This window comes from Notamacropus eugenii, chromosome 2 (genome assembly GCF_028372415.1).
Source record: "Notamacropus eugenii isolate mMacEug1 chromosome 2, mMacEug1.pri_v2, whole genome shotgun sequence".
Classification (NCBI taxonomy): domain Eukaryota; kingdom Metazoa; phylum Chordata; class Mammalia; order Diprotodontia; family Macropodidae; genus Notamacropus; species Notamacropus eugenii.
The window spans coordinates 416,952,563-416,978,716 of NC_092873.1; the positions used below are offsets into that span (position 1 = coordinate 416,952,563).

At 33.6% G+C, this 26,154-nt stretch overlaps 1 protein-coding gene across 1 annotated transcript in view; it reads left to right on the forward strand.

Annotated features, from left to right (window-relative positions):
* The window catches only part of EPRS1 (glutamyl-prolyl-tRNA synthetase 1), a 69,541-nt gene that overhangs the window by 13,590 nt on the left and 29,797 nt on the right, over nt 1-26,154 (forward strand). Inside the window, exons 8-21 of the mRNA XM_072647800.1 lie at nt 718-844; nt 1,885-2,077; nt 2,562-2,733; nt 4,113-4,346; nt 5,546-5,630; nt 5,848-5,907; nt 9,351-9,461; nt 12,369-12,505; nt 13,301-13,508; nt 14,280-14,392; nt 16,687-16,804; nt 17,918-18,274; nt 23,201-23,443; nt 24,563-24,793. Of these exons, the coding sequence (XP_072503901.1) occupies nt 718-844; nt 1,885-2,077; nt 2,562-2,733; nt 4,113-4,346; nt 5,546-5,630; nt 5,848-5,907; nt 9,351-9,461; nt 12,369-12,505; nt 13,301-13,508; nt 14,280-14,392; nt 16,687-16,804; nt 17,918-18,274; nt 23,201-23,443; nt 24,563-24,793 (2,389 nt within the window). The remainder of the gene's footprint in view (nt 1-717; nt 845-1,884; nt 2,078-2,561; nt 2,734-4,112; nt 4,347-5,545; nt 5,631-5,847; nt 5,908-9,350; nt 9,462-12,368; nt 12,506-13,300; nt 13,509-14,279; nt 14,393-16,686; nt 16,805-17,917; nt 18,275-23,200; nt 23,444-24,562; nt 24,794-26,154) is intronic.

Genomic DNA, 26,154 nt, shown 5'->3' on the forward strand with positions numbered 1-26,154 from the left:
GTATGTAAAGCTCTAGAAATGAAAAACTGTCTGCATCTGTCTTCATTTTGAACTTTGATTTCAAAACTATTTTTTATAACAAAGGCTTTGTCCCTTTGATCCACTTTCTCTTCCCTATTCGTTCCCTTTTCACTGCCCACCAAAATGTCATTTAGATAATGGTTTTAGTAATACTCATTTTCACTCAGTTGTAGCCTGGGACAGGGGTGTGGAACCTGCAGCCTTGAGATTACCCATGGTCCTCTGGGTCCTTGACTGCGGCCTTTTGAATGAGTCTAAGTTTTATAGAAAAAATCCTTTTATTAAGGGAATTTGTTCTGAGAAGTTTGGATTCAGTCAAAGGGCTACACTTAAGGACCTAAAGGGCCCCCTGTAGCCTTGAGGCCACAGGTTCCGCACCTCTGGACTAGGATTGTAGTGTCCATTTGTAACTAAAATTTCTAATGGGAAAACTCTTTAGTCATTTGCAATTCATCAGTTAAAAAAATCACACTAAGTGTATAATGTTTATATACATAGCACCTCTTAAGTTTGTATATATGGAATTAATACTTGCATATATTTAATTTACTAATGTTCTAATCTTAAGGGTCATTGTCTTATGTACATATGCGTGAATGTCCTTCTATTAGAATGATCATAATATTAGTACACCATCCTTTAGAAAATCTTTAAAGTATGTTAATGAAATTTCTTTGTGAAACGTTTCTATTTTAGTTACTTGCATATTGGACATGCAAAAGCTGCTCTTCTAAACCAGCACTACCAGATTAACTTCAAGGGTAAACTAATCATGAGATTTGATGACACAAATCCAGAAAAAGAGAAGGAAGATTTTGAAAAGGTAAATTAAGAGTGTAGTGATAACCTACTGAATGATCTATTGGAAAAGTTCATTAAAATTAAAGATGACTCAGTGCTTCAGTCATGTGTTTTAATTGTAAGTGAAACCTACCCGTTTATCTTTTTATTTCTCATATGTTACATTTCTCAAGTCCAGGCAAAGATATAATGAACTTCAGTACACATAACTTTTTGTTTTCCTTTTCTCTTCAAGTCTTCTATGTTTTATGTTGTGTGATAAGCAATAGAAATTTGCAATCCTTTTTATGTAGTACCCAGTGCTTTCATTGGAAAATTGCCTTGAAGAAACAAAAAAACCTTAAAAAGTAGGTAAAAAAATGTGAAAGTTTCCCAATATTCTCATGTCATCTTCATTCAGAAGCACCGTGTCATCACAGAAGAGAAAGGAGAACTCTCTGTCAGCATGATGCTCCGTAATTGTTCAGAGTCATTAGTAATCTCTGTCGTGAGGTCATATCTTTGTTGAAAGGGAATGGGAACAGGTAATGGGAACAGTAGTGCAGTGAAAGTCCCTCACCTTTTTTTTTCCCCTGACAATCTTTATGGTCTTCTTTCTCTTCTCTCACTCTTTGGAGATTAAGAGAATGACACTTATTTCATAACTTAATTTTCTGCCAAATCATCCTTGTTCTGGAGTCAGTGGACCTGAGTTCAAATCTTGCCTTTGATTTGCCTATGTGACTCATGAGGAAATTGTTTATCTGCCCTCATCTTCAATTTTCTCATTTTCAAATTGATGATGGAATTAGATAAACAACCTTGTTAGTCCCTTCCAGCTCAGTTATCTTTTGAAATAGTGTGTAGTGCTGCCTACTAATTTATTCAGGCTGTGTAAAAGGGCCCAAATACATTATATTCTTGATGGCTTCTGTTCTCCTATTGTATAGTTTATGTTTGTGAAAAAGTTTTACCAGTGCTTGACAAGTCAAGGGAAATTCAGTTTGTAGAAGAGATAGTACCCATGTTTGTCTGCTTACTGGACTACTAAAATAAAACTAAAGTTTGGGTTTCATATTTCAGGTCATCTTAGAGGATATTGCTATGCTGCATATCAAACCAGATCAATTTACTTATACATCTGATCATTTTGAAACAATAATGAAATATGCAGAGAAACTTATTCATGAAGGAAGAGCTTATGTAGATGATACCCCTGCAGAAGAAATGAAAGCAGAACGTGAACAGAAGAAAGAATCCAAACATAGGAATAATTGTAAGGTTCCTTTGGTCCTTTATATATCGAACTTACTTTATGTTAGTGAAATATTTGTTTTCTACTTAAAAATAGTAATGCTACCTTGAATGTATTCTATTGCTTCATGTACATTTCTTTCCTCCTCATGGGAGAATAATTAAAAAATATTTCCTGCCTGCATGACCCTGAGGAAGTCCTGTAACCTTCTTGAGCCTCAGCTTCTTTTGGATCCAAATGGCTTATGAGGTCTCTCTCAGCTCTGTCTGTATGAGTTTATGATGCTAAAAAGAAAAGAAATCTGCCTTAGTACCAGAGATTGAAACAGTTTAGTTTCATATTGATGTAGTATATATAAGGTTTTTGGTCTCTCCTTTATTTTCTTCTTTTTTTGTTTAAAAAAAAAAGCATGAAATACTGTGAGATGTCATGGTAGTATTTGAAAAGAAATTTAAAACAGATTAGTAATGCTTTGGCTGAATTGTAGTAAATCTTTATTCATTAGCTATTGAGAAGAATCTACAAATGTGGGAAGAAATGAAAAAAGGAACCCCATTTGGTCAGACCTGCTGTTTAAGAGCAAAAATTGCCATGGATAGTAATAATGGGTGCATGAGGGACCCAACTCTTTACCGTTGCAAAATACAGCCACACCCACGAACTGGAAATAGATACAAGTAAGTTCATATTTTTCAAGCTCAGCATTTCCTTTTGCCTTTTTCTCTTTCCTATCAAGTACCACCCAGATACCTATAATGAGTTTTTATGTATCCTTGAGTTTGTATTTCAGAGTGAAGCACATTTACATTTCTCTATCTAATATTGACAGATTAAGGAACCTTTGGTGAAAATCTTGAATTTTTTTCTGATTTTTAGTTTGAGTTACAAAAATAAAATTGAGGAATAAAAGATGAATAATATACAGACTGATTAGTTCTGGTTTTCTGTTGTTAACTGTTTTAGGTCTGGAAGGGGTACTATCCCTTAGTTTTGGAAATTGTAAAAAGTTGAATTGAAATGAAACTGAAATGAATTTGATTTTTCAGAAATCTAGAAAGGAGTTAATTTTAATTTTTCCCTCTCCCTCATTTTCTCTATTCAGCCATTTAAGTCTTACCAGATCTACCACTATCCTAGTGTAGGTCCTCATAACCTTCTGCCTGAACTATTGTAATAGTAATATATGTCTAGTTTGTATTATGGACATATGATGGGGGGGAAAATGTCCACTTTATAGCCATTGGATTTTGGGTAGAGTTGTTTACTTTATTCATTTTAGTTTTGTGGAATTGTAATAAAATTACAATTTTATTACAAATTTATTAATTTATATTACATATAAAATTGTGTTCTTACTCTGTTTTGATTATTTTTTAAACTTCCAAGAAATGTTCCTTGCACATTTTCTCTAGTATTCTGTGGTCAGTTAGGATAATATAATAACCATGTTTTAAGTTTTAGTGGAATCCAAATTAAAACCATTGGGAAAGGTTTTTGTTTTAATAAAATTCTTCAAAAAAATATTTTTTAAAGGATTTAATTATTAATTTTGTCCTTTTTCTTAACCATTTTGTATGTTGGGATGAAACATTTTTAACATTTTCTGCCTAGCTAATGAAATCAGTTAAGTCTTTAATCCTAACAAAGATGAATTGCTTAGAATAACAGCATTAGAGAACATCAGTGACAGTTTCCTTAAATGATTATGACATGACCTGCTAATTATTGCTTATTTCAGTCCTGTATATCACATCAAGGAACAAAAATGCTAGCCAGTTGTTAAAGATTTTGCTAGTGAAACATCAGTGAGAAGTAATCCTATATTTCATTTTACTGCTGTGTATTGAGAATGAGTTGGATTTGTACACTCAAAAATAGATCAGTTTTGAACAAGTTTGGCTTGGGTTCATGGGGAATCACCAAATTATGTTTTTATTATTTATATTTGTTTGTTTGGGGGAAGAATGCTTATTTAATTAATATTATTGTTACACATCTAGAATAAAGGTAGTAAGGATGTTTTTGTTGAGTAAAAGTTTTTTTTCTTTTACCCTAGCATTTATCCTACATATGATTTTGCCTGCCCCATAGTTGATAGCATTGAAGGTGTTACACATGCTTTGAGGACTACAGAATACCATGACAGAGATGATCAATATTATTGGATTACTCAAGTATTGGGCATAAGAAGACCATATATTTGGGAATATAGTCGTCTAAATTTAAACAACACTGTGTTGTCTAAAAGAAAGCTCACATGGTTTGTCAACGAAGGACTAGTTGATGGATGGTATGTTTTATGTTATCTGGAATTAATAGAAAGCCTGTGAATGGATACCATTGACCAGTCATTCATGTGTGGTTTCTGTGGTAAAGAAGTCTATATTTTTTTATTAAATAATCCTTTTTGTTTTGTTTTATACCACATTTCCACTCCCTCTGAGAAAACTATTTCTTTTGACAGAAAAAAGGAAGAAAGGGGTAAGGGTGAGGTCTTTTTTTTTTCTACAGGAAAGGCTAACATTTGTAAGCAAATAAAATGAAAATGATTATAAGAAGTATAGATAAGTCACTTAGCCTTTCAGAGCCACACTTTTCTCATCTATAAAATGAGAGATAGTAGTACTTACATTCTGTTTCATAGGGTAGTTGTGAGGGATACACTTCCTCCTATGAAAATATAAATTTCAAGGATGATAATAAATAGGATTATCTTAAATTTGATCTCTTTGAAATGAATTGCCATGTATTATATTAGGGTCATTCTTGGTGTGCTGTTCATACAGGTAGTATATCCTAAATTAAGTAGGACAGGCCTGAGTACTCAAATATTTGTTGTGTGAAGTACATATCTGTGTATGTTGGTGAAACTGCTATTATTCTCCCGTGGAACATACTTGAATACAAACTTTATTAGATACCATCCCAATCCCCCATCCAAGATGACTAACTTGTTGATATCCAAAAGGACCTCTTGTTCTGAGGTCTGTCTATATTGGAACAAGTTTTGAGTGTTCTCTCATTGTAATACTGATTATTCTATATTAAGGTACAATTAAGGCAATCAGTACTGTTCATTCTAGAAATGATGATAATGCAGCTAGTTTGAAGGATTGAATCCATAGTGAGGTAGTGTGGTATGGTAGAAGGAATACTAGATTGAGAGTTGGAAAACCTGGGTTCTAATCCCACTTAATAATTGTATCGTCATTAGCAGTTAACCTTTCTTGACCTGTTTCCTCATCTCTAATACGAGGGAGTTGACTTAAGTAATCTCAGAGGTCCTATTTAGCTCTTACATTTATTTCATGATTCTACTACTTGGACCTCATTAGTACCATTCCCCACTCTAATAAGGTAACCACCTCAGCCTCAAAATACAATACAATATAATGCATATTATTTAAAGACTTACTACATTTCCATGTATATTCTAGTTCTTTATGTAATAGAAATTCCTCAACCACTAATGCTTTAATCATCTTTCAGGGATGACCCAAGGTTTCCCACAGTTCGTGGTGTACTGAGAAGAGGAATGACAGTTGAGGGGCTCAAACAATTTATTGCTGCCCAAGTGAGTAGCATTAATTTCTTCTGCGATGAAGTAAGGCTATTAACTTGCAAATGTATTTTACTGATAGGTGTTTACTTTTCTATCTTCTCTTTTTTCCATATAATGCAAAGTCAGGATTAAAATATGAAAAAAATGGGTTAGGGTTTTAATAGCTCATTTTCCAGATAGATATTTAAGAACATATCCAGGCTGCTAAAATGTTCTGATTTTTTTCTAGGGCTCTTCACGGTCTGTTGTTAACATGGAGTGGGATAAAATTTGGTCATTTAACAAAAAGGTGTGTTTTGATTTCACTTCTTGTTCTTACTTCTTCGTACCTTATTCTTGAATATTGTAATAAATCTGAAATTCACTGGAGTGCCTGTATAAAGAAGAAATCATGAGTTGATTGCATCATTTTGCATACCTTCAGGAAAATGGAATGTTTCCCTTTTTCTAACCTACTAGCAGTAAACATATTAACTTGCCAAAAACAGTAGCAAAGTGTTCTGAACAGAGTTTTGTGGAAAGGTAATTGTTCTTGCTGTAATTCTTATGAACATTGTGCATTTCATTTTTCTGCTTTCAAGCTGCGAGCTATCTGTAAGAAGGTATTACTTAATGTTTTTGTTTGCCTTAGCACATAGCTTTCAGCACCATGAACATGTAATCTGAGATGCCATTATGCTGCTTTGTAGCACAGTCACATTCATAGAAAGGAAGGCAGTTGCATTGTGTATATCCAGTGAAAATGCATTATTCCTATTTTTTTTTTTAAGTTTTGTCCTCTGGTGTTCTTAGTTTCAAAGGGAAGATCTAACACTTACATGAATAACTTTTCCCTTCTGTGCTGAGAGGACATAGGATCGTTCAGTCTTCACATTTTGTTAAATTTCATTGATTTTGATAGTTCTTTCATTTTATTTTCTGTGCCTTATTGTATTGTACTAATTTTGATGTTTCTCAGCTGAATGTCAAAACAAGGAATACTGCATCTTGACATGATTCATTATTAATTGGCAGCAGATTGCTTGGACACTATAATAAGGCGAATCTTTTTTAGAATGCCAACTTTTAAGCTGTGATTTCTGTGATTGTGCGTGTTTTGTGAAATTTTTTTTTTTTGGATTGCTGCTTGATTTTGCTGATGCCTTGCCCCGTTTGAGAAGTAGTAGCTTGTCTGGCATGTGTTGTATTTTTTTTTTTCCTTTTGTATTTGGTCAGTAGAGCACATCAAGGAATTATCAATTGGTTCTTTCTGTTGCTGCATTTATGAAGAGTAGAATAAAAATTTAAGAACAAAGTTAATGTTATCATACTTTCATTAAAAATTAATAATTACTTGGACCCAGTAATCCACAAGCACCATTCTTAAATCTTTATCATAATTTCAAATTTTGAATGGGGATGAAGCCAAAATCATTGAGTATCCTTGTGTGCAAGGCAACAGCTTTGTACTGCCTTCATTGGTGTATTCCTTCCCTGCATCTTGTTATGATGAAACTCACTCCAACTTCCTTCTGTAGTCTTTGTATTCATAGAACATGTTAAAGTTTATAATAAAAGAGCAAAACAACAACAGTATCCTTCCTCTCAGACTAAAACATAATGAAAGAGCAGAAGGCTAGATTTAACCACAGGGAATTAAAGCAAGTACATGGGTCACCATTTGCCTGGCAGCTGCCTTAACAAGTTAACAACTGCCTTAACAAATTCCATTAAGTTATAGGAATGTTTGGAAAGAGACGACTAAAACCAGAGAGTAACAAAAAGAATGATTGCAGTATTATTGACATTAAAATGAAAATAACATCTTTGTCTCATAAATCTGAATTTTCATCCTCATTGAACTATTATAGCAACAATATTAATAACCAGTTAGTAATGTCAACTGATGTATATCACTGAAGTTTACAAAGTGCTATATGTATGATACTGCTTTGACTCCCTTATGAGATACATACCAGAAGTATTAATATTCCCAATTTACAGATGAAAATTCCCTAATTTTCATAGAAGTTAAGTGATTTGCCCATGATCACACAACTTGTAAATACCAGGTTTCTTAACTCCAGATCTAGTCCTCTTTATCTCCTCTACTCTACTCTACTGGTACGTTGTACTATTTCCTAGTCATGTAGAGTAATTTGAATTATATAAAATATATTACTCTTGATGTTGGAGAAAACATTACAGATACAGATCAGTTTTATTATTTTGAGGTTTTAAATTATTTAATGTCAAATTTTGAGTTCTTTCAAAACAAGTGTCACAAGCTTTGAAATAATTCTGAAATATAATTAACTCCATTGGCTTTGTTTACCTTAAATTCCTAAGGCTAGTTTCAAAAAAAAATTGAAATATAACAGCTTTCCCCCTTACCACATATTAAGTGCTTAATAAATGGTTTTTCGTTTATTTCTAGCCTACAAAGATATATGAACTTTGTTACCCAGAGATGTTATTGTGTTTTTCATTATTATTGATATATTGCTTAATGTGTAATTAGTTTGATATAATCTAATTTTCTTTTTTACTTTAATGCCCTCCCCCCCCTTTTCTAAACGGTGAGGGTATCCTTTCTCTTCCCTAGTGAAGGTATGTCATCAAGTGTAAAGACAGGTGATACGGTCCATTTCTAGCATGGAGTTGTGAGCAAGAGTGAAACTATAGACCTTTTCCAGCTTCTGAACCATGCCTTTCCATCATGGCTGCATTACGTTCTTATACATTCCTTAAAATGCTAGAGCCACCTGTATTCAAAAGGAAATTAAAGTGTACCTGCAAAAATTGGATACATATTTGATACCCAGTATTTTGGGTACTTACATATACTTCCCATACAGCTGAATTTGTATTAATGTTAGTTATAAATATACCTTACCATAATTTCTGTTCCAACATCATTACATGCATGTAATGTTATTTCTAACTAACTGACCCCGTGATGTTTCATCTAACATGTTTTTGAGGAATCAGTTACCACCAAGCAGGATATGTTTATATCCTCTAGTTGTTCATCCCTCCTGTGTTTTTTGTATCCCTCAAATACTGTTGTGTTTTTCCTGGACAATTTTAAACTGAACTGTGAAGTAAAAAAAAAAAAATGCCATCCCCCAAATGTAGAAAACCCATGATCTATTTTAAAGTTGAAGTAGGTTTAGAGCATAGCTAGTGTGACTTCTAAAAGTAATTTACAATTCATTGGTTTTTAGTATTGTATTATGAGATTGCCTTATTATAGTGACCTAATGCTATTCTGCTTTTAAATATGGTGCCTAATGTTTTGTTTAAAAGGAAAATGACTCACAAAGTATGCCTATTTCCTTCAAAATGGGCTTTACTATATCACTCATCTTCTACTACCACCCTCAGTGGAAATCTACTGGCAGATTTAGGATATTTACCTATAGGGTATAATTATTTTCTGGTGTCCAATAGGGGGACTTATGTCTAGATATTTAAAGTCTATTATTCCAAATTCTATCTACTCCTTTTTTGCCTGCCAAGAAGTTTTTCTTTGAAAGTTAAACATTTTGTGTGGCTTAAATTTTCCTCATTGATTTGGCATTTACCTGTCAGAAGAAAGTTAACAAGTAAACAATAGTGTATAAGTGCAGTAACAAAGAAAACCAGTTAATATTCCTGTGTCATGCCTTTTGATTGTGTGACATTTTGGTTTTGACTAGAGGATTTTTAATGTAAGGTATTTATTGATTACTCTTTAATTAATTTTTGAAGGTTATAGACCCTGTGGCTCCTCGATATATTGCTTTACTACAGAAGGAAGTGATCATGGTGAACATACCTGAAGCCCAGGAAGAGATGAAAGAAGTGGCTAAACACCCAAAGGTCACACTATGACTTTGTTAATGTTATTCTCTTAGGAAAATGGTTAGAGTTTAGAAAGAAAGCATTGTGCCATCATGCCAGTAATGACTGATGGGAAGTACTTTATGGCTAGCATAATTTCTTAAGGTTTGGTGATGAACTAATCATAATTTTTTGTATTTATTTCTCTTATTGTAATATAAGGGAAATAAGTTGTTCTTAGGAAATGTTTAACATCTTGACCATAAACTACAAATGTTTTCCTAGAATTAAACCATTAGAAAAAGTTTATTTCTTCATCTGCAAACAAGTCTAGTAGGAAACTTTATGACTCATAAAATCTCTTCCCTCTCTTAAAATTTAATAATTCTCAGATATAATATTTATTGGTACCCCTTCCTTCCATTTCTAAATCTTTGATCCTAAGACTTTTGCCTTTCATCCGGAGGTATATAGAACAGGGGTTCTTAACCTGGGATCCATGAACCTTTTTTTTAAATTAATAATTTCATTCCTATAAATTGGTTTTCTTTGAAATCCTTAGTATTTTGTTTTGCGCATTTAAAAACATTCTAAGAAGGGATCTATAGGTTTTACCCACCTGCCAAAGTTGAGTCCCTCACACAAAAAAAGGTTAAGAACTCCTGCTCCAAAGAAACATCTTTATTTATGTAACATCCCCATTTGCTAAGGGGGTGATAATTCTACGTACCTATTGTACCTGGTGTCATTCTGAAAGATCATAGAATCTAGAACTAGAAGTGTCCTCTGCAACCATTTAGTCCATCTCTTAAAATTTACAGATAAGGAAGAGGCCCACAGAGGTCACATAGGTAGAAAACTACAGAGCTAGCAAATCATTCAGACTCAGGTCTTCCTTGTTAAAATTAGTGTTCTTTTTACTATATCTTGCTGATTAAATAGTTCTCTTATCCACCTTAAAACATAGAAATTGATGTTTCCCCTTCTAGACTTTTGTCCAACATTTGTATTAGATGGTGTCAAAGATCTCTTTCTGCTATCAGTTTACTATCCTGTGGCATTTGCTTTTTAGTCAGTGCTCTGTAGAAAGAGGTTTGTGAACACACAGAATCACAAGGTCCCTGTATAAAGCAGGGATTGATGTGGAGCATCACATGATCACAGTTTGACTCTACTCAAGTAACTCCTAACTATCTTCCCTACTTAAAGAGGGAGGCAGCCTCAATTGTGGTTATGGTGTTATTCTCCATAGCAGGCCCCTTAACCTCTCTTAGGCCATAGCCCTATTTCTGATTACTCAGCCAGGCACCATGAGAGTTTATACAGTGGTGTCAAACTCAAACAGTGGGCCACGTACTGACTTAGAAATCCACAAATTAACATTATCTGTGTTGTATTTTAACATTTCACAATACATTTTAGTGTATTTTGGACTGCACTGAGGAGTTTTGTAGGCAGCAAGTTTGATCTGGCTTAGTAGCATATGACCTCACTTTCTGTAGTCCACTTTTTGGACCATCACTTTGAAGCAAGAATAGTTCTCAGATTGAAATATTAAGTATCCAGATTTCATTCTGAATAATCCAAGCTTGTTAATACTTAACAAAAATAATAATAAAGTGGTAAAGTTAAGTTAACATGAAGTAAAAGATTGTCAGAAAATGCAGGAGCATCATATATTTGGCTATGCATGACATTTTATCATTAGATTTAAAAAGTAATTTTTATTGCTGTCTTCTACTTTTATAATTCTTTCATCTCCAAATACATCCCATCCTCCCAGAGAGCCATTCCTTGTAAAAAACAACAATAAAGAAAAAGGAAAAAAACAGTTTTGTAAAATTCATGCTCAACTAACCCATTGCCTGGGTTTGATATCTATTCAATGCTCCACAATCATGGCCTAGTGACCTTTTTAGATAAGGGAGCATGTCTCCTCTGGGGCTAAAGCCTGGTCATTATAATTACATAATATTCCATTTTCTTCCTTTTTTTGTCTTTATTTATAGTGTCATTACTTTTTTCAGAGTTTGAATTTTCAGGCAAAACTTAGTGAATTGTATTTATTCCCTTGTTGGGAGGTTTTTTTGTCCCTTCTCAGGATGCTGCTACTGATTGTGTGATGCCACATATTGGTAACACTTGTCTAGTTGTGGCAGCAACCTGATGCAGACTTTCTCCACATTCTCCAGGTTCCCAAGATAACTTGTGATGTCCTGATGTAGCACCTTGAGATGAAAATGCAACATTTTCTTAAAGTCCCTGTGTAGCTACTATCCTTGAAAATTGTACTTTAAAGTATACCACACTTTCCTACTAAAGTGGCCTTACTTGTCAGTGTTGCTCCTATCATCACACGTTTATGGTCTCATCTTTTTTTACTCCTGTGACAGCAGCAGGAAGCTAGTATGGATGCAGGTAGCACTTGGTTGACATGGGCAATAAGGGATTGAATGCTTGTAATGCTGAAACTATTTGAAAGCTAGAACAAATTTCATTTCAAAAGTGTTTGAGAAGAGCAGTGAGTAACTTTTATAAAATGGTAGCATTTAGACAGTGCCTCAAAGAAGCATAATTATTGCACAGATTAATGATTTTTCTTTGTAGTATCATAGATTCAAAACTGGAAAGTGCCTTAGAGGTCATAGGATCATAGATTTAGGACTGGAAGGAACCTTGGAGGCCAAATTGAATCCAAATCCTTTTTAAGAGCTGAGGAAACTGAGTCTCACCATTTAAGTGACTTGTCCAGGTTCACAAGCCAGTGTCTGAGAACGATTTGTACCCAGGTCTTCTGACTCCAAGTCCTTTCCTTTTATCCACTATATCATACTATCACTTAGTAATCAGATACACATATTAGTACATAATGTGTATAATACATGGATTCAGATTTTTATCAGTAGAGTTTGTCATACTGAGGCTTTTACATTTTTTGTGATACAGAATGTTGACGTCGGCCTGAAGTCTGTGTGGTATGGCCCCAAAGTGCTCATTGAAGGTGCTGACGCAGAGACCTTATCAGAGGGTGAGATTGTAACCTTTATAAATTGGGGCAACATCATCATCACTAAAATACACAAGTAAGAAATAGTCTTTTATTATCAAGTTTTAATTTTAAGATATTTCTGAACAGTTACTTCTTATGTTTCTGACCAGTACAGTTAATCTGCTACCTCTGCCCAGGTGTATAAATTGTTAAATATAGGAGTCGCTATGTTTTTTGTTCAGTTGCCAGTTTTGCACCATTATGATAGCATAGTTGTTTTGAAATGGAGTTACTAGTGGAACGGAGTCAACAAAAATGACCTAATGATTTAATGCTCTTTTTTGTGATCCAGTGTTAATTCTTCAATACATTTACAAGTTGGATGTTTCCTATATTTTGAACAGAAATGTCATGATCTTTATCTTAAGTGGAGTTTCCTTGGTTTAAAGTGGTTTATGTCCACACTGCTTCCTGTAATAAGTAACACTGATAAATTAGGTTTTAAATTTATTAAATGTAAAGGTAGAATTCTCATAGGATAGAACTAGGATCAGGATAAGGTTCCAGTTTAGTGTAAAGTAGAACTTGTTAACAGTTTATAGAGAGTACTCAGGCTTCTGAAAAGCTTTGGATTATAAATCTGAGAGATCTTCCTTTTGTGAGATTCTATTCTTCTGTTGTACTTATATCTAAACTGAGTTTTATTTGTAGTCTTAAATCTGAGTTTATGCTAATATCACGAAGAATTTTTATGGGTAGTATATTAATAATTCATATGTTAAATTTTGTAATGCCAAATGGCTAAAACTTTTTAATTCACTGAGGTTAAGACAAACATTTTGGAGTTTTGGTTCATTTTCTTTGAAATATTTTTCCAATTTATGTTTAGGAATTCAAATGGAAAAATTGTATCCCTTGATGGGAAGTTGAACTTAGAGAACAAGGACTACAAGAAGACCACCAAGATTACCTGGCTTGCAGAGACTGCAAGTTCTCCTCTTACTCCAACAGTTTGTGTCACTTATGAGCACCTCATCACTAAGCCGGTTATTGGAAAAGATGAAGATTTCAAACAGTACATCAACAAGAATAGCAAGGTCATTTCAATGTTCATTTGGTCCTGCTGCTGTCTATACTTTGGAAATGTTTATTTTTTTAAAATGCAATCAATAGTAGTATTTCAGCCATTAAAAGGAATGTCATATTAAAGTATAGAGTGATTTTGGATAGGTTTTTAGCTGTTGATTCCAATCTCCGATTAGGAATCCAGAAAAAGCTGTACTTCTCGACCAGTGTTCCATTATCTGGAACTGAAAAATCATCACTACCCCCCATTCGTTATAGGCCACTATTAAACTTTACCTTGTTAAAAGAGTAAAAGTCAAAATTGGCCCATAATTCTTTTCAGTAATCACAATGAAGAAATTATTAGTCTATCCTCTTAACAAAACAGACTTTTTGGAAGCAGAAGCTTTATATGTCTTCAAGAAATTTTCAATTCTTCCTATTGTTAAGAAATATTATATAGTATTTTATAGTATATAGTATTTTTTTTTGGAAATGCTACAAGAATTAGGTCATACTATTAAAAAGTTTTTTAAGTTTTGTCTTATACTTACTTTCTATAGGAGGTGATTTTTGTTTTCTAGGAAAACCTGTGCCTTATGTTTAAGTTCTGCTAAGGGGAGAGGTGGTGTCACAAGATTCTGAACAGTTTATTTTTTAGGATTTGCTGAAGCCATAGGAAAATTCTGAGATACATAAGTTTCACAAATGCTATAGCCATTTATTATATTTAAATATGTTCTTGTAGTCTTTCACTTGCTTACATTTTTAGAAAATGTTTTTCTTTTAAACTGTCTTTATAGCAAGAAGAGTTAATGTTAGGTGATCCCTGCCTTAAAGATTTAAAGAAAGGAGATATAATACAACTGCAGAGAAGAGGATTTTTTATTTGTGATCAACCCTATGAACCTTTTAGGTAAGCAGATATTCTTGATTATCAGAATGATGAGTGTGAATTCTATCTTTTTTCCTAAAGTTAATGTATTAAATATTTCAAGCTGAGTAATAATCTACTAAGTAATTAACACCTGTGTAGACTTCTAAATTGCCACTTTTATATCTATATTTAACATTATCAATGGAATTATTTTATATAACATAAAAATTTTGCATTTTAGGAAAGCACATTTTTAATATGAATAATGTAAGTTTTAAGTGGTCTTTATGTAGTGAAATGGTTAGATTTTTAAGATGTCTTTTAGTCTGAATAGAAGTTTTTCTTTTGTTGTGATAACCACCTCTTCAATTTTTACTAAACTTCTTGTATAAAAACTTAAGAATTAGTGCTAAATGGACATTTAGAATATCTTTGAGAGATGAATAACAGTTGCATTGGATTGTTAGAGTTTTATTAGAATATGATGTGCAGTGATTTTTTTCTAATTCTTAGAAGTTTCCTCTTAGCCCATCTCCATCAGGAAGTCAAAACCTGGTCCTTAAAGTACATTTAATCATTTTCATTGGCTGACATGAAAGATTTTGAAGATATACTTTGCCCTTGAGCAAAATAAATAAATAAATAAATCTGCTTTTATAATAATAGTATTTGGAATAGAGCTCCTCCTTTTATGTATCTTTTGTCCTTTTAGTCCTGACTTCATCTATTTGTTTATTCATTCATTCATTCATTAACTAGGTGGTCACTTTAAGTGACTTGCCTAGGGTCACACAGCTACTAAGTGTCAAGTATCTGAGGCCACATTTGAAGTCAGGTACTCCTGACCTCTTTTCCACTGTGCCATCTAGCCACCCTGACTTTACTTTTAAGTCTTATTTTATCAACCAATAAAACATCAATAATTTTAAATTTGATGATAACCCAGAGAATGAGGACGTATAATACATTGTTTAATTTTTTTTTTACATTCTTTTTTTCCCCTGGCTTCCTTTTCCTTGTCTTTGACAAGGTGGAGTGCTCACTCTGTTGCTTTACCCGCACCCCATGCACCTACCATTTTTACACATTTTCCCTAATTGAGAAAGTTTGGCTATTTCAGTTCATAGTTTTATGTCATCAAGGGTAATAGAGCAAATAAACTCTTGTTACAGGGAAAAGGTTTATTGGGAGAAACAGGTCCTTCAAGTGAGATGAAAAGTTAAAAGGAAGTGGCAGTGGACATAAAGCTTTTGGGATCAGTACTTCTTTAGTGGGAAAATTATATGATAAGGTGAGGGACACAAGTGTATTTTTTAGAATTTCTGGTAGAATGTATTTGACTATAAGCATTTTTATTCTGTGCCTGTGTATAGCATAGTACTCCTAATGTCATAGCAAAAGTTAAATATGTGTTTTAGCAGTTCTGTAATATTGTCTCTTAGGTTTTTTCCACATCAGTAAAAATTAGATATAAATAAAAAGTTGACGTGTCATTATTTATTAGCCTTTTTTTCCACCTTTTAAAATTTTTTTTTTCAGGTAGCAAGTATTTCTTTTATTAATCTTTCCCTTTCCTGTTAAACAGAAATAGAAACAAACAAAATTCTCAATACATACCTATATTGTATAGCAAATCATTCCCATGCAAGCTTTATCTGAAAATACTTTCTTGCTGAATTTAAAGTTTTGTCTCTGTTGGGAGATGAGTGGGATGTTTTATATTCTTTTAGACTCAGTTTATCATTGTGCATTGATTAAGAGTTCTGAAGTCTTTCACAGTTATTTCTTTGTATAAGTTATTCCCCTTCTGCTTCATACTGCACCATTTCATAATGTCTTCCTTCTTTTAAATTGACCATTTTAACATTTCTTGTGGTACAAAATAATAGTCAGTTGCATTTACATGCCATAATTTGATTAGCCACTCCCTAGTAGGGAAATATATCCTTAGTTTACAGTTTGGGGCTAATACAGAAAGAACCATTAAAATATTTTTGTACATAGATCCTTTTCCTCTCTTATTTTTTTGGGAATGTCGACCCAATAGTGGTGTATAACTGGACCATATGGATATAAGCAGTTTAGTAACTTTTTGTAGACCCTTTAAAGTTGGGAGATTCTTAAATAATCTGCATATAGGTGCCTTTGTGAGACTGAAAAGTCTCTTAGGAGTTGAGAGTAGTCAAATGAACTATTGTAGCTTGAAGCTTAAAAAGATTAGTTCTGTGTCTCTTTTTGAAAACTGTCGTATGCATTTAATTCAGATTTTTCTTTTTAATGTGTATTCAAACCATTGTATGGTATTCCCTCCCCCCACCTCCTTTTCATTTTAGTCCCTATAGTTGCAAAGAAGCCCCATGCATTTTGATATACATCCCTGATGGCCATACAAAGGAAATGCCAACATCTGGCTCAAAGGAAAAGACTAAAGCAGGAACAGCAAAGAGTGAGGTAAATGCATTCATCTTATAGATATGTTTACAAATTAGCAAGAATTGTTTAGTACTTTATATTTCCGTATTAGACAACTGGTCTTGTCATATGAAAATGAGTATGAACTTTAGATTTCTGTCCTTAAATATATTTAAGTTAATGATTACAAGAAAAATATTAATTGAAAAAGAATAAAATATTTTTTAAAAAAGAATTAAAAGGGTTTTTAAAAGAACTAAATAGAACAAGCATTTGTTGTTTTAATTATGTTTCTCTGTGCCAAAATTTAGGGCATGAAATCTTTTTAAATGAAAACTGCTATTGATCTTTCTCTCCTTCAGGATAAGTTTGCTGATATACAATTTTTTGAAAGTTCATAAATAATCTTCTCATGGTTATTTTTTTATTTGTGTCTCTTTTGTTGGTAATTTAAAACATTTTAAATGAGAGTATCATATTATTTGCACACTCTAACCTCCAACCTATCTTTCCAGTCTTTACTTCTCTTAATCAGTCATCCAACCATGTTTACTTTATTAATAAATGACTCATGTAAGATATGCATTTTTATTATCTGGCCTTCAGGCCTGGAATTCATTTCATCCTCCCTGCTGCCTTTCAGAATTCCTCATTTACTTTAAGGCTCAGTTCAAATGCCTTTTGCTGCCTGAGGCCTTTCTTGATTCTCCCTCCACCTACCCTCTTTCCTTCCTCCCCCAAGTGCCTTTCCTACTGTCCTAGTTGCCATGTATTTATTTTATGTATACCAAGATGTGTACATGTTGTCTCACACAATAGAATATAAGGTCCTTGAAATTGAGGACTATTTTACTTTGGTCTTTATGTCTCCATCACCTCATATAGTGCCTGGCACATATTAGATACTTAATGAATGCTTGTTGATTGATTGATTATGATACTTCATTTTCTTCCTGAAGTAGTTTTTCTCCAGGACCGTTTTGCAGGGAAAGATCTCTGTTAACTATGGTTCGATTTTATTAAAATTAAAATGTAAAGCCATTTTTGGATGGAAAAGTTACATTTATGTGTTGTAAGGATGTGTTTTAAGAGAATTTATTATCTGCATTCCACATGAACTGCATATTTCATTTTTGTTTTCTGCCTTTGAAGATCACTGCTTTGAAAGAAAATCATGCACCACTTGTGCGTAAGGATCTTGAGATCCCAGAGAATGCTTTAGCCCTTTATAACAGAGTGTCTGCTCAGGGAGATGTGGTTCGAGAATTAAAAGCAAAGAAAGCAGCCAAAGAAGATGTGGATGTAGCTGTGAAGCAACTTTTGGCCTTGAAAGCGGAATACAAAGAGCAAACTGGCCAGGAATACAAACCCGGAAATCCTCCAGCCGCAGTACAAAATGATTCCTCCATGTCAAAGAGTTCCTTTACTCTAGACAATAAGTCTCTTTACGATCAAGTTGCTGCACAAGGAGAAGTGGTTCGTCAACTCAAAGCTGAAAAGGCCTCAAAGGTAAGCTTAATGAAGTGAATTATGACATTATAAATGCAGGAATGTAATCTACTTACCCTACACATAATACATATCTTTTTAGACCCTCTAGCTCAGGCCTGTGGGTTTCAGGCTGCCCATGAAAACCCTAACACTAAATGCCCAAAGAAATTTTATTTCTTGCAATTTGTAGCACATTATAAAAGCTTATTCCTTTTTAAAGTTTCCTTGATCTTGGGCCTGAATTATCACACCTGACATTACCCAGTAGATCCCTAGACATCTGTGCTTGAACTGTATTTCAAGGAATGATACTTCTTAGGAATTCTGGCCCCTCAGCACCAGTCTAGTATTTCCTGTCCTTTGGAGTACATTTTGAAGCCTTATTCAACCTTTCCAAAGTTTAGGGGATTTTGCTCTTCTCTACAAAAGACTAAGGTTTAATACCACATCATTTCCTCCAGAGTTTTAGTTTCAGGTTCAGGTTAAGAACAACAACTCACTAAGGACTCTTGAGTGCAAAGGTCATGATTTTCACAGCATATATGCTGCATTTTGGTTGTAGCTTGGAGTCACTGCTTTTATCCTCAAATTGTATCCTTCAAATGAATACTTCTTTTCTATTTATTTAAAGCATACTGAGATTTATGTATTGATCTCCTTTCCTTTCACTTTTTGGTGAACTAATTTACTATTTAGTGTGATTTCAGTAGCCAGTGGAAAGGAATTCAGCTCTTTCTCTGAGTAGGTAAATGGTTTTTGTTTAGTGTTTGTGTTTCATACTTCCATTAAAGTCATGGAGACATGGGAGTTCATTTTGCTGGTGAAACTTAGACTTTCAAGTTTAGTGGTTGCTACATTTTAATAAGATAGCTGTTTGATGGTGTCTCACATTTGTATTCTACTGTGATATTTACAAAATATTCTCATTAGTCCTATAAGGGTGGTAGGTATAAATATTACTCCTCCTCTTTTACAAGTAGTAAAGTAGTTATAAGTCAGTAAGTGGCAAAGCTTTATCTTACTAGTTCTGTTCCCACTATACAATGACACTTATTAAATAATAGTACTGAAGTTCATACCTGGTGATAATTATCCCAGTGCGTAAGTAGAATTATTGTAAACCATTTAATTTAGAGCGGTGATTTCAAGGTGGTGGTATGGTATTATAAGCACCAGATATCCATTTAATTGTAAGGCTTGGTATTGTATCATATGTAAGCTTTTAGATTTTTATCCATAATGACTTTATTTGGGTATTTTTCTTTTTAACAATGTTGTATTTAGTATGGTTCCTTTAGGGATAAAATATTCCCTTTGATATGCAGTTGGACTGGTCAGAGTTTGACATGAGGAAGTTGTTTCAGGATATAACTTGTATGTACTTTGTTTTTCTTTTTTTTCCCCTTTTCTGTTTTCGGTTCAGATAGGTGATGCTGTGAAAGAACTTTTAACTGTAAAAAGCAGAGTATAAACATAAGACAGGTCAGAATTAGGGACCTGGATATCCATCTTCAGTTTGTTCTTGTAGTCAGCCTTCTTTTGCTCCAGCCTCCTCTTCTTGTTCCATAGATTGCAGACCGCTTACAATAAAGTAGTATAACAAGGTGAGGTAGTAAGCAGAAAAGATCTACAAAGGTATAATAAATGGCACTGAACACTAAGATACTCCTTGAGAACAAAGTGTGATCAAATTTAACATGAAGTTTTCAGTGTTATGGTTTGAAGGGGAGGAGGAAAAAGTAAATTTCACTTTAAGTAGACATTTTCACTATTTAAAGTCTAATTGATGTTGTCATTATGAAATAATGGTGCTTAAAGATTAAAGTGAAATTCAAAAAGTAGGAGACTGTTCATATGCAGAGAATTGAGCCCATTGACATTTCAGGGATTTGGGGGAGGGAGGTTTAGGTCTTGTGAGATCAGTAATTTTTATTCATTGTTTTATGAATATCTAATTTTGCTGCTACTTAATTGACTAAATACAAATGATTCATATGCTTTATGTATAAGTCCATTTTTTAAAACTGAAAACAAACCTGATCCTTTTTTAAAAAAATTCATAGATTCTGCCTTTTACATTTGCTGGCCAAATGCCTCCTCCAAAGTTTCATTTGAACAAAACAAAAACCTGTCCAGCTGAGTAGTACTGTCTGTTTTAGAAAACTCTAATGTTCTAATTGATTGACATGGATGAAGCTTTTTTTGTGTGTGTGGTTAAAAAATATTTTTCTTTCAAAGGAAATTTTGAATGTACAAATATTTTTATTTTAAACCTTTTTTTTATTTCTAATCCACAAAACCCCCTTTTTTATATTTCAGTTTTAGAAATTAGGCACCATTGTGTTCAATTTTTATCAAAGATAATCTTTTATTATGTAATACTGCCTTCTGGTAGTTTGGACTACAGCTGTGATGGCTGTTAGGAGCTTGGATGTATTTTGTGTTTGTAATATTAAAACAGGGGAGATCTTTTCATTGGATATCTTTTTCCTTTATCACAGACTGCTTAGTGTTTTTTATAAATTCTCCATATCATTTGCATCAGTTTTATTTACTCTCCATTCTCATTTTTTTTTAATGTTTCCAGAAATCTCTTTAATTAGGAAATGTTTAATTTCTTTGCCATAGAAACACACAGCAGTAATTGACAGATATTCACTAGAGAAATCACAGAACTTGATGAGAAAAATTATTAAAAATAAAATTATAAATTACTAGTTTGCTGAAAATTTGATTTGAGAAATGACAGATTCATATCATCCTAATAAATTTATCCTCACACTCAAAAAAGATTCAGTTGAAATTGATGACCATGTACACAGAGGTTATGAAGAATTGTATGCAGTTCAGTAGCTCTGATTCAACTAGGCTTAAGAGATCTCATTTTTCATCAGTGGCCTCACTTGGTTTCCACTCCAGTGAACATCATGCCTATTCCAGGATAAACTGATCATCTGAATTCTCTCCACCATGATGATTGACTTGGTTTTTGATGTACAACAACCTTCTCAAATTTCTCAGCTTCATCTCTCCTCTGATTGGAGGGTTAGGAGATAGAACAAAAAATTCCTCCCAGAGTCTTCCTTTTGGGAGGGCTCATAACTTTGCAGTAACTCTCTATTTCCTATTAGCAACTCTGTTTGAATTTCAGTTTATAGAACATCATGACCCTGCACTAGTTATTCCATGGTGGTCCCCTGATCCCCATTTCAGATTCCTTATGTGTGTTGTCTTCCCAAATTAGACTGTATGCTTTTCTTATTTCTGTCCTAATCCCTTAGCTCAGTATCTAGCTTACTGATGCTTACTGAATTGATTTGAATTCTTTGAGAATGTTAGTTTTGCACATCATTTAGTTTCTTGAGTAATTCTTCTATGCCATCCAGATGGAGTTCAGAGACCAACAACTGAAATGTGTGAACTCCCCTTGAGTTTTATTGACTTGTGTACTCTTACACTAAGAGAAAGTTATAGTGGCAGGACAGGATTTCAGGATATGGGAGCTAAAGAGAACAGCAGTAGAACTGCTGGAGGTAATAACTATAAATGTAGAGTAAAAACAGTTTTAGCAGAGAGGAACCACATCTGTTCTCATTTTTACTGAGAATAATTTCTCAAGTTTCTTCCAGATGTGATTGATTTGTCTCATACTTTAGCATGTCCTTATATACATACAGTTATTTACATGTGTATTTACACTTTGGGAGCTTTGTATGTTCATCACTGTGTACTATATCATGTTTAAACTTAAAGTTCCTTCTTTAAGAAAGTATATAATCAGCAAATTATTCTTATTTTGAAATAGGTCGTGTAATCATCGTTCTCATTTTACATATGTGGAATCTGAGATTAAAGGTTGCTGCTTGCTCATCCTTACAGTGTCTAAATCAGTATTTGACCCCATGTCTCCTAGCTTCAAGCCCAGACCTAGTTCACATACCATACTGCTTCATATGTATATTGTGCCCACAGTGTCTAGAACACTGTCCTGAATGATTCAGAGAAAATGTGTAAGAAATAAAGGCTGCCACATGATGATGGAGTTCTTATTGTCCTCAATATTTATTCTAGATTCTAAACAACTAGAAAGTTCAACAGGATTAGCTCCCTAGTCCTTATTCCCCTTATCTCTTCCCCTGTCTTGCTCCCCCACCCTTACACACCCTTTCTTTTTCTTCATTTTACTTTTAGTAGTCATTTGTATCTTATATAAAAATCAGGAATTTTAAAAAGTATGAATATGTTACAGCATATGGATGAGTATCGATTTCATTCAGTTTCCTGTATCAACTGCAGCAGTGTTCAGTTATCATTATCATTTTATCCAAAACCGTTAAATAATGATTGGTATCTATGTATTATAATGTGTTTGAAATGAAGTATGAGTAGGCATGGATGGACTGTTGTTTAGAGATGGAATGACATCTTCTAAGGGATTTATCTGCATTGATGAAATTAAAGAATCTTTGAAATAGTTAAAAAAATATAATGAATAGTTTTATTTTGCAATGATATTTTTTTGTTATTCAACATATTTCTTTGAAAACTGATAATCTGTTTAGGATCCATATTCTAGTGAATCAGAATAGTTAGTTCCCCAATCATTATAAAGTGAAGTTTGTTCTATAAGTTATCATTTTGTCTTGATTATTTCTTATTTGTCTTTATTTTCTGCTTACTCAGGGTTGTTAGATTACTGTAATCTCACACTCCCAGAGAATGTTTGAATGATGTCTCATCTATTTCTTTGCCATTCATTATTTGCTTTTACTACAAAATAGGATCTGTTTTAAATGTGCCTTTCTCTGCAGAAATGACCAAGAAAATAATTTGATATTTCTTGACATTTCTCCATTTTCATTCAGCTAATTTTAAAATGTGTATGTTTCCTTTTTCAAATGTATATACAGAGATGATTGACATTTCTCTTTTTTCTGTTGTCAGGATCAGATAGATTCTGCTGTGAAAATGCTTCTAACTTTAAAAGCAGAATACAAACAGAAGACAGGCCAGGAATACAAACCAGGTGGTCTCCCTTTGGCTTCTTCTCTTTCCACTTCATCTCCTCTTACCCCCTTGGTGCCCCCCAATACATGCTCAAGTTCAATAGACAGTACAGCATTGTATAATAAAGTGGCTGAACAAGGAGAAGTGGTCCGGAGACTGAAATCTGAAAAAGTTCCAAAGGTATGTTCATGGTTGGGCCTTTAGCATATAAGCCAGAAGCTACCTTTTACTTTCATTGCTCAGAAGTGGTTTATTTCTTTAGACTGACACCATGTATTGCAAAAACAGCAGACAAAAAAATGCAGTTTCTGTCTTCTAAAGTTGTTGCTATCCTTACTGACGTTAGGAATGATGAGACTAAATAAAACAATCTTTAGATTGCTACTTGGAGAAAGTTCTTATATCAAAGGGTATGACATATATATATATATATATGTATACAGGAATGCAATTAAAATCACCAGAATGACCACATCCTGTAGTCCTTACAGTTCCTTACATATGATGGATTATGTAGTTCATTTCCAACTTTTGAAAGTGTAATTTCTTGCTTTTTAAATTGTGATTGGGCTATAGCATTTTTTTCTCCCTACATTCTCCAATAACTAAGCAGCTACGTAGGAAAACAGTGATAGTTTTAAAAAATGGTTTTTCTATACCCTGAATTTTTTTCCTCTTTATCCCTTTGCCTGAACTTGTGGGCCTACAAATGGTACATCTTCGAATTGGCTTTCATTGTACACAAAATGAGATGTTTGATTTATAGAAGGTCAATCTACTTCTTGAATAAATTTCTTCTTGTGAACTGAATATGTATCATACATATGAGTTCAATTCTTAACTTTTCCTTAGATTCTTTCCCTGTGCTTTTAGGTCAGATGGTTTAACTCTTCCTTGCTTTCAGTGTATCAGTAACAGCAAGGTGGTGCCATGGCTAACATATGGAACTTGGAATCAGGAAGACCTGAGTTTGAATCCAGCCTCAAATACTTACTCATTACACTGGACAGATCACTTTAACCTTTCAGCCCATTTCCTTGTTCATTAAATGGGTACAATAAGAACTCCTATCTCAACGGATTATTGATTAAGAGAGATATATAAAGCACTTTGCAAACCTTAAAGTACTAGCTCGCAATTAAAAATAGGGAAAACAATTTGCAGGAATATTTTCCTGATTATTTAAGGATTACAAAAGATACTTATGTACTTTTCTTGATTAAGTCTCTGTGACTTCTATTACTTATCTTCATAATTTTACCTTTTGTGTATATATTTGTGATTTTTCTTTTAACCCAGGATAAAGTTGATGAAGCTGTGAAACTGTTACTGTCCCTAAAAGCTGAGTATAAAGAAAAAACTGGACAAGAATACAAGCCTAGTCATCCTCCATTTCAGAGTTCAATTTCAAGTCCAGCCAAAATCATTGAAATCGGTGGTCCTGATACACCTGAAGCCAAAGCTTTGTTTGACCGAGTGGCCGCCCAAGGAGATGAAGTTCGGAAACTAAAAGCTGAAAAAGTCACTAAGGTCTGTGTTTGTATATTTTTTTTTCTTTTTTCCCCCAAATTTATTAGTTTTATTTGTTTTCATTTTCAACAATCATTTCCATAAGTTCCAAATTTTCTCCCCCTTCCTCCCCAAGATGACATGCAATCTTATATGGGTTCTATATATACGTTCCTAATAAGCACATTTTCACATTAGTCATATTGCATAGAAGAATTAAAACAAATGGGAGAAACCATGAGAAGAACAAAACATACAAGAGAGAAAATAGTCTGATTCATTCTAACTCCATAGTTCTTTCTCTGGATGTAACTGGCATTTTGCATCATGAGTCCTTTATAGAAATATTTAAGTCCTTGTGAAGGGCGAAGTCTATCAAAAATAGTCCTTGCACACTGTGGCTGTTACTGTATATAATATTCTCTTGGCTCTGCTCACTTCAATCAGCATCAGTTCATATAAGTCTAGGTTTTTCTGAAGTCTGCCAGTTCATCATTTCTTATAGCACAATATTCCATTACATTCATATGCCATAACTTGCTTAACTATTCTCCAATACATGGGCATGCTCTTGATTTCCAGTTCTTGGTCACCATAAAAAGAATTGCTATAAATATTTTGTGTACATATAGGTCCTTGTCCCATTTTTATTGGAGACATTTATTTTCCATTTGTTGGGAGACAACCCTAGAGGCAATATTGCTGGGTCAAAGGGTATGCATATTTTTATAGACCTTTGGGCATAGTTCCAAATTGCTCTCCAGAATGGTTGCATCAGCCCACAGCTCCCCCAACAATGAATTAGTGTTCCAGCTCTCCCACATCTTCTCCAACATTTATCATCTTCCAGTTTTGTCATGTTAACCAATCTGATAGGTGTGATGTGGTTTCTCAGAGTTGTTTTGATTTGCATCTCTCTAATCAATAGTGATTTAGAGCATTTTTTGTATGCCTGTAGATAGCTTTAATTTCTTCCTCTGAAAACTGCCTTTTCATATCCTTTGACCATTTATCAATTGGGGAATGGCTTGTATTCTTATAAATTTGACTCAGTTAGAAATGAAGTCTTTATCACAGACACTAGTTCTAAAAATTCTTTCCTAGTTCTGTTTTCCTCCTTGGTTGCATTGGCTTTGTACCAAAACTTTTCAATTTAATGTGATCAGTTTTCCATTTTGCATTTCATAATGTTCTCTATCTCTTGTTTGGTTATGAATTCCTCCATTCTCCATAAATCTGAGAAATAAACTATTCCTTGCTCCCCTATGTATCAGTCTTTATACCTAGATTGTGTACCCATTTGAACTTTATTCTGGTTATATGATGTTGGGCATTGTTCTGTGCCCAGTTTCAGCCACACTGTTTTTCAGTTTTCCTAGCAG